Source organism: Bombus fervidus, chromosome 11 (genome assembly GCF_041682495.2).
Source record: "Bombus fervidus isolate BK054 chromosome 11, iyBomFerv1, whole genome shotgun sequence".
Taxonomy (NCBI): domain Eukaryota; kingdom Metazoa; phylum Arthropoda; class Insecta; order Hymenoptera; family Apidae; genus Bombus; species Bombus fervidus.
The window spans coordinates 75,157-92,834 of NC_091527.1; the positions used below are offsets into that span (position 1 = coordinate 75,157).

A 17,678-nucleotide genomic window follows, 5' to 3' on the forward strand; every position below is an offset into this window, starting at 1 on the left:
AAATTAAACTTTATGCACTACTTTAAATGAATACTATCTATAATTATAGTAATTATTTCCTAATATATTACAAATACTTCATGACATTATTTTAAAAATTAAATTATATTAAGAGTTTCTGTTAATAATTATCTTTTATTTAAATGAAATCTATAAATATAATTGTTTACGATTTATTGAAGCACATTTTCATTCATCAATTACATAATTGATTTTAAAGTTTTAATGTCTTTCTTTATATATTGATAAAGTTTTAATTATCTTAATCTGTTTCGTAACTTTAAAATACACATATGCGGTGATTACAAAATATTAATTACATCATGAACGTGTGATAAATCAAATTAATTCTATTATTTTTAGCACATTTTTTTATAAATTATGATTATGAGTATTATTTAATTATACCCTTAAACTATAAGTTATATCAATTGCAAATTATAAAACCATTGTTTGATTACTATCCAATGTAACTGTTTTACATAACTGTTAATATGATGCATTAAATTGATATACACAATGTTAAAATAATATACATGATGTACATGATGTATTAAAAGATATTATAGTTAATCTTCTTTATCAATAGCTTCAATTCTTTCAAAGACTTGAGGATGACTACAATGCCAACTAGAATACAATTTATCATAAAGAGGGAAACTAAGATTATCCTCCTGTAGCTTAATTAAAGAGCTTTTTAATGTTTGTCCATGTCCCAAAATTTTTGCAAACTTATCTGCTTCGAATTCAAATCTTCGTTTAACTATATTTGTTATGTATTGGACTAACTGTAAAAATTGTAAAACAATTTATAAATATTATAAATATTACTTTAAATATCATTGTTCATCATAAATAAAATATACATAAATTACACCTTGAAAGCAAAACAATTTAAAATTATTTTGAAATATTTGCGAAGTCACATATATATATATATGAATGAAATTTTACAAAATACTTCGCAAATATTTCAAAATAATTATATATATATATATAGCAAACTTACAGTATTTTACGCATGCAGAGATTTAAAAGTAATACATTAAACTTACTACATTTAGAGGATTTGAAATATAGATAGTAATAATAATGAATCCTATAAACGTGGGTTGACTATCCATAAACCCAAAAGCTTCAAATATAGGTTTATAATCAAGAAGTTTTGCATACAGGTAAATATTCATCAACAAGTGTACCTGCAAAAATATGTTTTTATAAATTAGTAAATAAGATGTAATATTGTTAATATGTTGCCTAAAAATTTACCTGGCCAAGTATAAATCCCTTTAATGTATGACTATATTTCCAATGTCCTAATTCATGTGCCAATACTGCTATTACTTCATCTGTAGTACATCCTTTTGTATTTTTTTCACCTTCTGCTGGTTTATAATACTCCTTGACTAAAGTGTCATAGAGAACAATTCTTTTATGTTTATGAAAACCATACAGATATGCATTGCTGTGTGATGATCTTTTTGAATTTTCAACAATAAATATTTTATAAAGTGGATAGTTGATTGACGCTGCTAACTCTTCAATCTTTTTTTTCAGATCCCCACTTGGAAGAGGTGTGTATTTGTCAAAAAGTGGTGCAATTAGTTCTGGGTAAATAATCATAAGGAAAAGGGCAGCAACTATTAAAAATATCCAAAGATAAAAGAAGCAGTACCCTCCACCATTTTTTATGATCCATGTTACAGCACATAGGAAGGGTACTGCAAGTATCTCACATACAACAAATTGAAGAAGCTGATCTTTGATAAAGAATAACGGTGTCTAAAATTAACAGTATTAAATTAACAGAATATAAAAATTACTTTTATCATATTAGAAGAAAAATTTTTACTTTCTTACTTCTTTATTAAAGCCATGTTTTTGTTCCACAACAAATGTAGAATAAATCTTAAATGGCAAAATTATTATATCATAGATAACGTTTATAATGAACATACAAACACCACTTAAGAGAATTTCATTTTGATCATCAAAGCCACAATATTTGACAATATCAATACTCCATAGCCAAAATCGATAGTAGCATAAATTTAACAAATACACCTATAAATATTTAAATGCTTATATATTATAAGAACTATATAATTTCATTTTAAATATTACAACATAACATAATATATACATGTATAAATAAAAATTTCATACCGTGGTACAAAGTTCAGAAAATATACTCTCAAAATCATGAAATTTTAATTGATCTAGCAAATAACTGTGTGCTTCATTATAAACATCCTTTGTCATTAAACCTTCAATTGATTTAGGTAAATCAGTCAATCTCATCATCAAATTTCTCTACAAAAAAGAGAACTTACATTGCTTTACGTATAATATAGAGTTATTTTTATAAATCTAATTTTATTAATAATAATTATTTTCTAAAAGAGAAATATAATTTCTTTAAATATTATGTATTTTACAAAAATTAGGAAATCGTTATAATAGAAAGGCGAATCTATGTTATAATTAATTATTATAATGAAAAAGAAATCATGTTTTAAGATAAAATTAGAAATTAACAAGGTGAGGAAACTTAACATTAATGATTTAGGTTAATAGTGGTCAGATAAAATTTACAACATTTACCTGTCGAAGATTTAAATAATATTTCCAAAGAAGTAAAAGCCATGACACGGCTAAAATTTCATAAAGTATGTTTTCCTCGATAAATTTTAAAAAATTCGACATTCTTTTGTATTTAATAAATAAAAATTATTCTTTCTGTATTCTACCTTGGTCACCGGTTTACTACAATAAAGTTAGAGATACTGAGGTTACCGCAACAACATATACTATAATCTCTGTTTTGAACATCGAAATGAAGTAATGCTTTAATGAAATTTTCATCAACGTGTCCTATATTTTCTATTATCTTATAATATTAATATCAATATCACAAATTTCTCGATATCGGATATATATATATATATATATATATATATATTTTTTTTAATATTATGAATTTTATTTTTTGAATTGAATGAATTAGATTGAAAATAATAAATATCGAACTTTTAGTAACTATGTTCTAAGAATATTACTGTAAAAAAATCAGTTTGAAAACATAACAGTTTGGAGTTCTATAATAGAAAATAATATCAGATAATACATATACAATTATCAATAAGAACTCTGTCTTTCCGTATTAAGTATTTTTGTATAAGTAGAGAGGTTATGAACTTTGTACAGCGAACGACATGATGAACGTAATAAACATATTATCGTAAAGTATGGCGCCGGAAAGAATAAATGGGATTAATGGAAATCACCTAAAAAATGTACCTAACATCATAAACAGGTACTGGTTTTATGTAAAAATTTATTTTAAGATAATATTTATAATCTTATATCTAATAATTGATGATAAATTATCAAATAATTTAAGACATGTTGATAAGATTTAGGTGATACCTTATTTAAAAAAAGTAATCAAAGTCATTTTTTGCTTCAAATCATGGAACATTTATAAAATAGTAATTCTATTCACATTTTTGAAATTTTATTCTAATCTGCAATTAAAAATAATATAGTTAATAGTATTTAAACAATAATAAGTTTCTTCTCTATTTAATGGAATGATGCTGTTATTTTTAAATAAAATGGTTTTATTGCAGTATACCAAATACGTCATCACCATTTCCTTCTTCAAATCTTCAACCAGGAAATCCTCCACCAATACCTCCGCGTCAACCAGTCCAAAATTATTCTGGACTTAGTGATCATAGACCATTCGGATCTAATTATTATGGAGGATACGGATTTGGTGGATATGGTAATCAATATAGGGGATTTAATGGATATGGAGGATATAGTTCATATAGTTCATATGGTCCATATTCCAATTATAATAATTATGGAATGTTTGGTGGACACAGTGGTGATGCCGAAAATAGGTAAGAAGCCTATAACGTGTCATATTTATTTCATGTGTTATGTCATATTTAATCTTTTCAATTCATTTTTCATTTTGTTTGTAATAATAGAAGATTTTGTGACTCGATTCCTAATGATAAAAAATATATAGAATTCTCAATGTTTTTATATGTAATTTACAATCTTCAAATGTGATAAACAATTTCCAAAATTATTGATTATAGATATGAACTATTGATATAGAATATAGATATAAAAGAAATATGAAAATTAATTAAATAGTTAACTGAATTTTGATAGAAATAATGAAATAAGTTAGTAATAGTTGTTTGGACTTGTTTACAGATTTTCCCAATATGTTGAGGAAAATACCAGGTCAACTTTTCAGTTGATCGAGACAGTTCTTCATACATTTTCATCTATGACAATGCTATTGGAATCCACATATTTTGCTTTAACAAATTCATTCAGAGCAATTTTAAATGTTGCAGAAAATGTTGGAAAATTACGCTCCACTGTAAATCAGTTACTTAGCACTTTTGCTTTAATTAGATTTTTTAAATGGTTGTACAGGAAGATTGTACACTCTACTGGTAAGGTTTTCTATTATATTTTACAGTTTACATGATATGTAGTTGTACGATATGAGTTAACAATATGTTATACTAACCATAATCTGTTTCGTATTGTAAATGAAAAATGTACAATGTACATTCTTATTCGTATTTTTTATTAAATATTCTTTTAGGTTATCAAAATCAAGATTCAATAAACGAAGAGTTATGGGATAAATCACTAGCAAAAGTTAGAAGTGTAAATGTTCATAATTCTTCTTACTGGTCTGGGTTTTTAATATTCAGTGTATTCTTTGTAGTACCTTATATAATTCATAAAATTTCGAATAATATTAAAAACATGCAAATAAAAGGTACTAAAACATAAAATACCTTTGATAGCTATTTAAAGATTATGTGTTATGAATTTTTTACATATAAAATAAAGTGACTAAATAAGAATTTAATCTTTAGGAAAAGATCCAAAAGAATGGCAAGATATTGAGGAACCCGTATATATTGCAACAGTGTTATATGACTTTGTTGCCACTCACAATGATGAACTCAGTATAAAAGCTGGTCAAAAAGTCTATATTGCACCCAAGTCCCTACAACCAAAAAATTTGCCGGGATGGTGCAAAGCTACTGATAATGTAAATGTTGGTCTTATTCCTTGCAATTACATTAAAGTTATAGGACAATTGAAAAAAGTGAAAAGGGATAATGAAACAAACTCTGTAAATGAAGAAAAATCTTCTACAAATGAAAGTTCTAATCATAGCAATAGAAAGGATTCACAGCCTATAAGAAATGATAGAACTGTTGAAAATGAAGCATAGGGAAGTTGGTTTTAAATGATTTTATTAAATGTTTTATAACTTTCAACAATACACTAGAATTTATATCCAATAAATTTTGAAACTTTTCTACATTTCATTTTTATTGTAACTTAAATTCGAAACAAGAGAAATTTGTTTTGGACCAAATTATATGAAATATAAATTTATACCACTAACATAAATGGAGTTTTAGAAATATGGAAATAATGGTTTCTGATAAATATAACTAACAATTTAAGTTATAAAATAATTATATTTTAAGGAATTAAAATTTTATTTAGATTAAAATGGGAAATATTTAAAATTTATGTATTATAAGATCAAACTTTTTAAGTTGTTTCTTTTAATGGGTATAGTAAGTGGAATTACTAGCATATAATGTATAAGTCTATATAGTATTTGTATTTATACCGCCATTTATAATAATGATAGTTTTGATACTCAATCTGTTCTATCAGTAAATTCATATAAAATTTATTTTAATTTTTGTTTATAAAGTAAATTGGATACTTAAACAAATATTGTTCTATTTGTTGCATTTAAAAAATTAAATATTATGAAACAATACAGTTGTTTATTCTTACAATATATATATAAAGCTATATAGAAAATCTTAATCTGCAAAAAAATCTCTTTCATTGTATAAGAAACTTCTAAGAAAAAATAAATACTTGTAATATGTCGTTTTAAAGGATTTTCCTGTTTTAAATAATAATTGTACTTACCATGGCAGATAAAAATTACGAAATTACAATTAAAAGTAACTTAATTGAAGTAAAAGAAAGGAAATTGATTTTTAAGGATCACTTTTAAGGAATTTACAATCGCTTTCACATAAAATACTTTATAGATATATATGTATATTGAATATGTGTGCAATAATAGTTTGAATACACACACATATATGTGTATATATGTATATTTATATAATTTACAATTTCACTTTCTCTCTCTTTTCAACAATATGAACAACAGATTCTACGATCTACACAACAGATTCTTAGTTGTTTTAGCATTCTAAAGAAGGGAATGTTTTGTTAGAAAGGAAAATAGTATGAAAAGAAGAGAAAAAGAAAGTGTGAGAGGAAATTTTTAATCATCGAATTTGCGATTAGGATTGGATCCAAATAGGGCAGAACGTATATCTGGTACTAATTGTTGTGCTATTAATTCTAATCTCGTTTCCAAAGTATTGCTGACTTTTATACGCCCTAAAAACAGAATGATATGAATCACTTAATTTAGTTAAAAAAACGTAAAAAATTGAAATAAATGATAAATCTTGTTTTTGTTAAATATATAAGAATATTGTGCAATTTATTAAAAAGTATGCATTATCTACTAACCTCTTGCTGCAAGTAAATCAACTCCACCACAACTATCAGAAGGAAGGAAGTTATCTTGATCAATTTTAACTGTGACATCTTTCTTTGTTATTTGTTTATAATCATCTTGAACAGAATCAAAAAGTGATTCTACTAGAGGAACGTCTACTTGACGTACTCGAACAACAACATGGCTTTCTGTTAACTAAAAATTACAGATACATAAAGATAAATTTTGCAAACGTCTATACCCTTTTTCTATAAAGAAAAACAATGACTAAAAGTAAAAATAATAATAAATGTTATGAAGAGAAAATTTAAACATCTGTAAAGTTTTGTACCCGGCATAATCCTTGTACAATCAATAATTTCAGAAGTTCCCTATATTGTGAAATATCCTGCATTACTTCCCCTAATCTCTTTCTAGCTTCATCAAGTACATTACGAACATGATCTTCTCTAATTTTGAGGACTTTTAGACGGGCTTGATTCAACATGTTGGATGATTGACTATAAAATAACAGAAATTGAATTATTTAAATAGAACCTATTTACTATAAAAAACTTCTCTTAATAGTATATTATAAAAATATTTGTATATAATAGTTAAAATTATTTTTATAATATCAAACATACATCTTTTTTTGAAGTTCTACTTGTTTTTCTTTCTTTTCATAATATTCCATAATTTTAAGCCTTTGTTGTTGAACTAAGCGTCCCTTTTCAATATTAAATTCTTCTTCTGCTTTAGCATCAATTTCTTCTGCTTTCTCATTGGCCTCTTGTTCAATGAAGGCCATCATATGATTAATCTAAAATATTAATAATTATAAAAATATACATTTTTAATTTTTAATTAAAGAAATATAGAATTAAATTTATTCAACTTTTTAATACATTTCCTTTTACTTTTTACAAAAATATAAATTTATAAGTATATATATATATATATATATATAAAATTTTATTAACAGAATTTGAATTAAAACCCAAACATATTTCCAGATGAAAGAATAATAATACTTTAATATTTAAGAAATAATATTTTTAACTTTGATAGAATCCAACTAAATAATCAATGGTTGTATTATACTTGTTAATTTTTTGTTTCGAAAAAGTAAATTACTGACATTGTTAAAACTTTGATTTAAACAAAATTACTACTCAAGTTATTATTATTTATATAAACATAATTGAAGTTACTTAATACTTAAGAAGAATATTTAATTCAATCAAATTTATTATTTATACTGAATTGTAGATGTTTAAATCATTATTGAAAAGAAGGACAATAAGAATAAAATTTTGTCAAGAAAAAGTGCCAGGAACAAATATTTCATCCAAGCAACAATATAGAATAAAATGCAAAAATAGCTTAAAATCGATGCTCCAAGGAAATTTGTAAATACTTCAATTGAAATACTTTTTACCTGCTTCTGTACATCTCCATCGCTTAATGCCATTTTGAAGTTTAAGGATTCTTCGATTTTACAATAGTAACGACTTTCTTAATTACTACTTTACTTTTTTGATGAACAAATTCTAAATCGAAGTTTTCGAGAAGTCAACGCCTACTGATGAAAGTATCTTCAGTTAATGACGATCATATGACACAGGTAGTGTGTTCATAAAACTAACTTATTTAGCTGAAATATATATCACGGTATGTGTTCTCAAAACTAATCAAGATTTACTATACTTTGTTTGCAAACTTTAATTTAAATAATGTATGTATGAAATAATTGTCTTTATAAAGTTATTGCTTTTAATGTAATATAAAAATACATGCATAAATTATATGGATATAAATATTGAGTATAAATATTTTAGAATAATATTTTTTTATGAAATAAACATGTAAATCTAGAAAAAAAATTAATTTTGTTTTTTGTGACTATATTTAATTAATGAAAATTACTACTATTATATCTTAATTAATGAAAAGTTATTGATGAATTATTAATTATTGAAAAATGTTGCATTGTGTAATTTCAATAATTTTTGGTTAAGCGGTATCAGAAGCGGCATATTTAATAAAAAAATTGTATACTACTAATTTTTAATATTTCTGTTATAACGTAATATACAAAATTTCTTTAGAAAACACTAATTTCTAAAATCAACATATACATTTAAAAAAATTCTACTTTATATTGTGACATTTCAGTATATTTGAAAAGTTGAATTAACTAGCCCGTCTTCAGCGTGCATGTCGGTGGTTACGTTTCGTACTTTTATAAGAAAACATCATTCTTAATTGAAATTTTACATACTCTTACAATCTAACAGTATAATTCACTGTAAAAGGTGACATACGCCGTAATAATTGTCAAACGAGTAAACTGTCAAATAAATTTCAAGAAGGTAATGTTTCATTGACTCTAACCTAATAATATACATGCTGCTTTTCGTTATCTGATTTTCAAAAAACATTAACAAATTGTTTTTATCGATATTCCAGTCTTTTGTATCTACAATTATGTTCAATAATTAATGTGCTATTAATCTTCTTCACTTTTCTTTCCTAAACCTTGATCTTTGTTTATTGTATATTCGACTTTAAGGTTAAGTTATTAGTTTTTAAATTTAATGAACAATTATTTAAGAACATTGAGATGTTAAATAAACATTAAAGTGAAATTAGTTCGATAATTGATTACTTATTAAAAACTTTTAGAAATTATGCTTTTTTTTAAAATTGTCAAATTATATAGAAATTGGTTAATTACATTTTGTTGTGTAATATACAATTGTATAAACATATTATTTTATTTTTATCTAAATTGATATTTTACTTCTATTAATCTTAACTTGTTTTAGTCTTAATTTATGAAAGGAGTAATTGTTAAATATGCATAGTAAAATAATTTGTAATTGAAATTAATAGATGAAAAGACATTCCTTGCTTTGGACTATTTGAGTTTCAGTGTTATATGGTTATTTTATTACAAATGTGTTGGATATTTAATTGAAATCTTATAGAATTAATGTATTATTAAATATAAAAGTAAAAATATGTATGATATAAGAATAATAAAATCCTATTAATATAATTATGAAATTAAAAGACCAAAAGATATAACAAATAATCTAAGAATATTAGGGGATTTTTTGAGAGTTTCACAACTATAAGCTTAATTAAATGTGTGTTTATAGGACAATAAGGACAAAGATGTCAAGCGCAGAATCATTGGCCGAAGTAACAGATGTAGTTCAAATTCTCAGACAATGGGAAGAGGAACATTCATCACCTACGTATGATCCAGTTCCAACATTACGAAGACTGGCAGAAATTATAGAGCTAGAAACAGAAAATTATTTAAAGATGGATCCTGACCCATTTGATGAAAGACATCCATCACGCACAGATCCAGAGTGCAATTTTGGACATATATTGAAAGTATTATTTAGAAAAGATAATTTTATGACTAAGGTAAGTCTAGTATTGCATTTGAAAGGAAATAATATAGTTGTTAATTATTATATATATAACTTGAAAGATTATTACATAATTTATTATTCTGTTAACAGCTTATAAATGATTACTTAAGGGACACTTATTGGTCACGTGCGGGTATTACGGGTCGTGATGTTAGAAAGCTCAATATTGCAGCCTGTCGTCTTATGCTTGATATACTTCCTGGTTTAGAAACTTCTGCAGTTTTTCAGCCAGATATGGAAGGACTCATTCATCGTCTGTTTTCTTGGGCAGAAAAATGCGTAGAACCCTTGCAAAGTTATGCAACTGGGCTTGTAGCTGCTGCAATGGAAGTTCAGGAAATTGCTACAGGTTTCATTTAATTTTAAATAAAGCTTGATATTAGCATTAATATTTAGAATATAGAATTCAGGAAATAATTATTTGTTATTTTTACTAAAGGATTTAGGGAGCAAAATGCAAAAATGGTACCACTGATGTTACAAAGGCTTCATAAATTACAAGAGGAAGCTCAGGAAGAAAGACAACTCGCAGCTAATAGTAGACCATTTGCACATTTTGGTCAAGACAGAAATAGTGGAGGGGATGGAGAAAATAAAGGTGTGCCTGGGAAAAGAAAAGTAAGAATAATTCAATGTATATGATAATATTTAGGAACATCATTTTGTAAATACTAAATATTAAAAATTGTATTCAAAGGTGAGAGAAAAACGAAAAGAGAATGAAATTCTCAAAAGTTCCAATCATAGTAATTATTTTTCTGAAGAAGAAGAAGACTGTGCTCAGTCCTCTGAAGATTCTGCTCCCTTACCCAAGAAAAAAAAAAGCGATACAGAATGTGAAACTCCTGTAAAAAATAATACAGTGTATCCAGAGATAATGTCTCCACCTTTGTCTGTGCCAAAAAATTCTAATTTAAATAATCAAGTTACACCATCCAAGGCACAAAGTACACATAATAGATCATTGAATGCTTCTTCTGTACGGTGTAATTTGCAAAAAAATTCGTCTTTAATGCAAAGTTCCACTACATTATCAACATCATTATTAGAAGGGAATTCTAATTCTTCATGGGCAGAGATGGAATCATATGTCATTGGAAATATACAGATGCATCCTCCAACATTAGGTACAAGACAAATGTTAATACTAAGGTAAAGATATTAATTTCATATTTCACATTACTTCCAAATATTTATTAAACGTATATTTCTATTTTATAACAGGTATCTTACTCCAATGGGTGAATATCAAGAATTCTTAGGTCATGTATTTGAACAAAATGCTTTAGAACTGATTCTGAAGTATATTAATGTTAGAGAAACGAAGGACAGTCGCTTAGCATTTGAAGCTCTGAAATACTTAGCTTCCCTTCTGTGTCATAAAAAATTTTCTATTGAATTTCTTAATGTTGGAGGTCTTCAAAAGCTATTAGATGTTCCAAGACCCAGTGTTGCAGCTACTGGTGTCTCTATCTGTTTATACTACTTAGCATATTGTGAAGATGCAATGGAAAGAGTATGTCTATTGCCAAAGCATGTCATTTCAGATCTTGTTACCTATGCATTATGGCTCCTAGAACGAAGTCATGATTCTGGAAGGTGTCATGCAACAATGTTTTTTGGATTTTCTTTTCCATTTAAAGTGATACTTGAAGAATTTGATGCACAGGATGGGCTTCGAAAACTTTTCAATGTGGTAAGAATTGTTTTAAATCACTTTCATCAATTTTAGCATCAATTTTTTAGTATTTAATACATACATTTTTTAAGATTTCCACATTACCAATTTTAAACATAGAGGAAGAACCAGCATTAAACGATGATGAAGAATGTGCTTCTAGGCAAATAGTTAGGCATGTTGCAGTAGCTTTAAAACGATATATGGAAGCCCATTTACATCTTAAAACTGAACAATTACAAAGAGCAGAAAATGCTAGAGCAGAGCGTGACACCTGGCAACCATCGTTACCACCTTATAAGGCTGTGAAACTAAGCAGTGAAGAAGTTCAGGCAAAGGTAAAAATATTCAAATTTAAGTATTAATAGTATTCATGGTATTAATAATTAAGTACTAATTTATATTATGTATTAAATTCAATTCAAAACAAATTAAAAAATATTGTATATAAGGTAACTGTTAATTGTAGTTAATTATTTTTCATTATTTTCAAAACTATTATTTTTGACATAATATTAAAACATATATAGCGTAAAACATATACATATAACATATATTATAATATTATAACATATAACAATATAATATAATGGTTCATAATAGAGAAATATAAATATTTATTAAATTCATGTTTATTAAAGGTGGAAATACTTCAAGAATTAATGTCTGTAAGAGCAGTATGGCCGCCAGTAGAAGAGTTATATCGTCTTGGAGGCATAACGCTTCTTCTTCAAATTATTGCCTTTGCTAGAGAATGGAATTATAGTGGCAGGGTTCATACAACTTCCAGCGCAGAAACGGTTCGCTCTTGCTTAGATGTAGTAGCTATTTGTTCTGTAGTGCCAAAAGTGATGTTATTACTTTGTGAAAGAGTAGACATGCCTGATATGTCAATGACAATGGCAATTAACTTACTCTTAGCTGCAGCAGAATGCGAAATTATTGCAGATCCTGATGTACAAAGGGCTGCACTGAGAGCTGTAATTAATTGTGTCTGTGCTCCTATAAATAGGGTAATGGTATATATTAAATAAATATTAAATAATTGAACAACTTTAAAATAATAAGTCACAGTTATCTATTTATTTTACATTACAGATTGGTGGTAATGTAGCAAGATACTCAATAACAGGTTCTGCTAAGAAAAAAGCAAATAATAATAGCGAAGAGTTAATACAAAAAATTTGGGGAAGTGTCAGGTCTAATAATGGAATAATGGTATATATTGATAAATATGTATACATATTTTATCTAAGTAAATATTAATTATTAACAGTTTTGATCAATTTTAATATTTCTTTTGCAATACTTAGTTTTTGTATTAAACACTATTACTTTTTTCTTAATTTAACTTAATTTTGCTTCTTTATTTTATAGGTTTTGTTACAATTGATGATGGTTAAAACTCCGATCACAGATGCAGATAGTATAAGAGCATTGGCTTGTCGAGCTTTGGCAGGTTTGGCACGAAGTGAAAAAGTCAGACAAATAATTAGTAAGCTCCCCATGTTTTTTGATGGACAAATTCAGGCACTTATGAAAGATCCAATACTTCAAGAAAAGAGGCAGGAACATGTTATGTTTCAAAAGTATGCTTTAGAGCTAATGGGAAGAGTTTCTGGAGAAGCAAAACCTACCGGAGCAGAATATGAAATTTCTTTAGCCAGTTTACATAGAGTAAGCTTTATTTTAAACTTATTTAATTCAATTTGTATCGCATAATAATTTAATTCAATTATTGTTTCAATATATTTTTTATATTTGATTTCATTTTATTGTTCTCTTAATAACGCTAAATTTTAACTTTACAGGCAAATGTAGTGGCACAAACAAGAATACAATATAACGAACAACAGTTAAATCAATTAATATATCAGCATTTAATGTCAAAAAGCTTAACAGAAACTGCATCGACACTCCACAGGGAAGCAAATTTAGATTCTTCTGCAATTATGAAACCAGTATGTACATATCAACCATTTACTTACCGCAGTCCTGCAACTACTGGAGTAAGTTATATCCATAAGAATTAAACAAATTTCGTTTGTAAATTTGTTGAATAGATATAATAGAAAAGAGAGCATATACATGAAATTTAAATATATATATTTTTTGTTTAGACAAGAAATGGATTTTCTCCCAGCGCAACGGTAAATTTGTACAATACGAACAGATGCAATCAAAGAGAAGTCACTTCGCGAAACAATACCACACCTACTTCATCATTTAGGTACATATCTCATTCAAATACCGGTTCGGGTTCATCGTCATTATCTTCCGGAAATAATATACGCATGAAGCATTCTGACTGCCTCAATCAAAATGTTATTCCAAATAGCACAAATCAACTAATTAAATTACAAATTAATCAAAAGTAAGTTTATATTATAGATATAATTTTTTCTGTCAGTTATTAATTGAGTCTATATATGATTTTATTTGAGAGTTATAAATAATATAAGATAAATTAAGTACTTAAATAATTTCAGAAAAAATCAATCCGATAAGCAGCCTCTAGTCAATCAAATAAATTGTCACTCAATTAATCAGCCAACAGTATGTCGATCACTACAGAAACAAATTTCGAGAGACCCTGCAGGTGGTGGAGGACCTGGAGTAGCTACATCAAATCCATCTACTATAACACTGGATTCTATTATAACGGAATATTTAACTAATCAACATGCATTATGTAAAAATCCTATGGTTACTTGCCCTCAATTTAATCTATTTGAGTATGTATTTTTAAAATTAATTTATTTAAGTGTTATAAGTGGAATTTTGTTTAAAAGGTTTTTAATATTATTTACTATTTGATTCTTATAATATTATAATAAAATAATATTTAATTTTAGACCACATAAATGTCCAGATCCCTGTACAAAAAATTCAATACCAACAAATGTAACAGTAAGACTGGCCAAAAGAGCATTAGGCATGGATGGTAGAAGATTGGATAGGAGACTTATTTATAGCCGATTTTGTCCTGTAAAAACTTTCCGGCCTACGGATGTTGCAACCTTCACCTACTGTATCTTTTCAGTAACGTTATCTATATTTTATCAATATTAAAAATACATAGATATTCATATTTTATATATTATCATTAGTTTTGCTGATATAAATATTTAATAAATAATTACAATAAACTCGTGATAATATATTTATAATATATATAAATAATATATATATGTATAAAAAATATTTTCTAATTTAATGTATGTTATTATTTTTACAGCCCTGTCAACAATATTTAATGTTAGGTACTTATGCGGGAGATGTAAAAATGTACAATATACATACAGGATTAGAGGAAGCGACATATTCATGCCATGAATCTTATATTTATCACATGGAATGCAACCAACGTGGAAATTTGTTATTAACTTCTACTCCATGGAGAAGTCCTATGTCTGTACTTTGGAGTATAGGAACATTCTTTGATTTAAAATTATCTTTAGAAAACATAGAATATGTTGAATTTGGTAAACTTCAAGATAGAATTATTGGAACTGACAGTGGCATTGCAACAGTATGTTTCTTTTTCTGTATAATTATCAGCATGAAAACGTTTTGATAATTTTCACAACTGCCTATATGTAATTATTTCTATAATTTTTTTCAGATTTATGATATAGCTACTGGACAATTAATAACCAGCTTCGCTCCTTCAATTTCTAATCGATACACTATGAATCGTGCTACTTTTAGTATGAATGATGAATTGGTTTTACATGATGGAATATTGTGGGATGCAAATTCAGGGAAACAAATTCACAAATTTGATAAATTAAATCAAACGCTTAATGGAGTTTTTCACCCTAATGGTACTGATATTAATCGCATATAATTTAACAATAGATTTGTACTAAAATAGAGTGAAATTTACTAATACAGAATAATATATTTAATATTAAATAATTTGTTGATAGGTATAGAAGTAGTGTCGAATACAGAGGTTTGGGATTTAAGAACTTTCCATTTGCTGAAAACAGTGCCAACACTTGATCAAATGGAAGTAATCTTTTCTCCTGTTAATAATATTATATATGCTGTATCACTGGAGAAAGAAAATATAGATGAAACTAATTATATTACTTCATTTAAAACATTAGATGCTTTGGACTACAGTAATATTGGTAAGCTACGGTGGTTATTTAAATAATTGTTGTAAGAATTTATTAGGTAATTTTTATTCTGTTGAATATTTTGAATTAATTCAATCTAAAATAAAAAATAATTATCATAATTAAATAATTATAGCAACTTATGATGTTAGAAGAGGAGTTTACGGATTGGCTTGTAATAAATTTGACACACAAATAGCAGTAGTTGAAATAGTTAATGAATTCGAAGAGAATCATGAGTCCAGTGTAAGGCTGTATGATGTTGGCAGAAGAAAAGGTGATAAAGATGAAACAGATGAGGATGATGATGAAGAAGATCTTGATGCAAGCGATGATGATGGTTCGAATACTAGCACTGATGATAATAACGCTGATGGTTTGTCATATTTTTATATAACTTTATTCTACTTCAACTTAATTTTTCAGTATTTTAAGAAGTTATGACGATTACATGAGGATTAGTCATTTTTATTTGTTTTGCTTCTGTTGAAAATTATTTACCAATTTACTTTAAAAGCATAATAATGTTTATGTTTAAATAGATGCGGACAATCCGGACGCAGCAACAGAAGGGAATGGGGATGAAAATGAGCGAAGTAATCGTGAGAACAACGACGATGATGACGACGATGATGATGAAGATGATTCAGCTGATGGAGATGATTCTGGAGACAATATGACACACTACAGCAGATCTCCCGATTCCTCTGACATTTTTCTTTCTGATATTGATCTCGAAAGTCTTTCCTCATCATCATGAAATTTTATCTTCAACAGTTCCAGTGCATTATATATAGAAATTTATTTCATTTTTGACCAATCAGTGGGGACTGAAAGATGTTTCATTATAACATAATATTTTTAATAATGTTTATTATTATTGGCGAAATGGAAATATGCATTTAAGTAAAAACTTTGTACTAAGCAATTTTATTTATTTATTCCATGTACTTTTTATATATGGAGCAGTACAATTTTCATGCATATGTACAATTTCTATATATGCAGGAGTACAATTCAGAGCTATTAGATAAACTACAACTAATTAAATAACAAACAACTCAAATATTTCTTGTGTTAAAGAGGTGTTGAATATCTTTCATAAAATTTATATTGAAAAATATTAAAATATATTCCTTTCGCCAATATTAAAATGAAACTATATTATGATTAAAGATTGGCCAATGAAATAATTCTGAGTCGATTTACTCAACAATCATCAAAGAGCTAAATGATGCAAAAAATTAATTGCTAATGTAATTTTGAATTTCCATCGAAATTCTTATCTATAGATTTAAATGTATATATTATTATTTAAGATATTTGTTATTCAATGAACTTGTATTACATATTCTCAAAAACACTGAATTATTCATAAGAATCCGCTCACTATTTGAAATAATTGCAAAAATTTTTATTGATTGGTAGACCACATTTAGGATCACTAGAAATTTTTAACTATTTTAGGATTTTGATTTGTTGAAACAGCAAGTTTTCAGAATTCTTTAATAGTATACCTATGTATATGAAAAAAGAATATGAGAGAGAGAAAGAATGTATGAGAGAATAAACGAGAGATTGTAAAAAGTTGATTTAATCCTGTCATTTGTTATTATTAATAAAGAATCGTGAATTTGTATAGGCCAGCTCTAATAAATAGAACCATGCTTTATGATGAATTTTTAGCAAATCTATCAATATTTTTGTATTTGTACTGTATTGGGTCTCCTTTATTTGAAGGGAAAGTCTTCTTGAAAGCTATTTTTCTGCTTCTCATTCACCATGCATGGAATCTTAAAAAAGTTTGACATTTCGCCCTTTTT

At 26.5% G+C, this 17,678-nt stretch overlaps 4 protein-coding genes across 5 annotated transcripts; 2 read left to right on the top strand and 2 right to left on the bottom strand.

The window, feature by feature from the left end:
• Nucleotides 1–115: 115 nt before the first annotated feature.
• On the bottom strand, nt 116–2,814 carry LOC139992392 (CAAX prenyl protease 1 homolog). Its single transcript, XM_072013187.1, has 6 exons — nt 2,605–2,814; nt 2,167–2,313; nt 1,861–2,064; nt 1,270–1,782; nt 1,056–1,199; nt 116–788 (listed from the first exon to the last, which is right to left on the bottom strand). Exons 1-6 carry the CDS (start codon nt 2,704–2,706, stop codon nt 570–572), a joined length of 1,329 nt encoding a protein of 442 aa, XP_071869288.1. The 5' UTR covers nt 2,707–2,814; the 3' UTR covers nt 116–569.
• Nucleotides 2,815–3,012: 198 nt separating this feature from the next.
• Pex13 (peroxisomal biogenesis factor 13) lies at nt 3,013–5,376 on the top strand. Its single transcript, XM_072013188.1, has 5 exons — nt 3,013–3,316; nt 3,633–3,911; nt 4,237–4,484; nt 4,640–4,819; nt 4,920–5,376. Exons 1-5 carry the CDS (start codon nt 3,249–3,251, stop codon nt 5,282–5,284), a joined length of 1,140 nt encoding a protein of 379 aa, XP_071869289.1. The 5' UTR covers nt 3,013–3,248; the 3' UTR covers nt 5,285–5,376.
• Nucleotides 5,377–6,112: 736 nt separating this feature from the next.
• Vha26 (V-type proton ATPase subunit Vha26) lies at nt 6,113–8,220 on the bottom strand. The gene is made up of 5 exons (XM_072013193.1): nt 8,040–8,220; nt 7,246–7,421; nt 6,951–7,119; nt 6,631–6,814; nt 6,113–6,495 (listed from the first exon to the last, which is right to left on the bottom strand). Exons 1-5 carry the CDS (start codon nt 8,070–8,072, stop codon nt 6,377–6,379), a joined length of 681 nt encoding a protein of 226 aa, XP_071869294.1. The 5' UTR covers nt 8,073–8,220; the 3' UTR covers nt 6,113–6,376.
• Nucleotides 8,221–8,782: 562 nt separating this feature from the next.
• Nucleotides 8,783–17,532, top strand: Mahj (LisH and WD40 domain-containing protein mahjong). 2 transcript variants are annotated; one of them, XM_072013410.1, is made up of 19 exons: nt 8,783–8,973; nt 9,766–10,042; nt 10,141–10,399; nt 10,490–10,668; nt 10,748–11,202; nt 11,275–11,746; nt 11,821–12,066; nt 12,370–12,747; nt 12,827–12,946; nt 13,106–13,405; nt 13,540–13,737; nt 13,849–14,102; nt 14,218–14,463; nt 14,584–14,770; nt 14,967–15,260; nt 15,354–15,555; nt 15,661–15,867; nt 15,992–16,231; nt 16,398–17,532. In XM_072013410.1, the coding sequence occupies exons 2-19, from the start codon at nt 9,782–9,784 to the stop codon at nt 16,613–16,615; spliced, it is 4,716 nt and encodes a 1,571-aa protein (XP_071869511.1). In that variant the 5' UTR covers nt 8,783–8,973; nt 9,766–9,781; the 3' UTR covers nt 16,616–17,532. The 2 variants fall into 2 exon arrangements, with proteins under 2 accessions (XP_071869511.1, XP_071869512.1); XM_072013411.1 differs by having other exon boundaries at nt 12,370–12,741.
• The last annotated feature ends 146 nt before the right edge of the window (nt 17,533–17,678 follow it).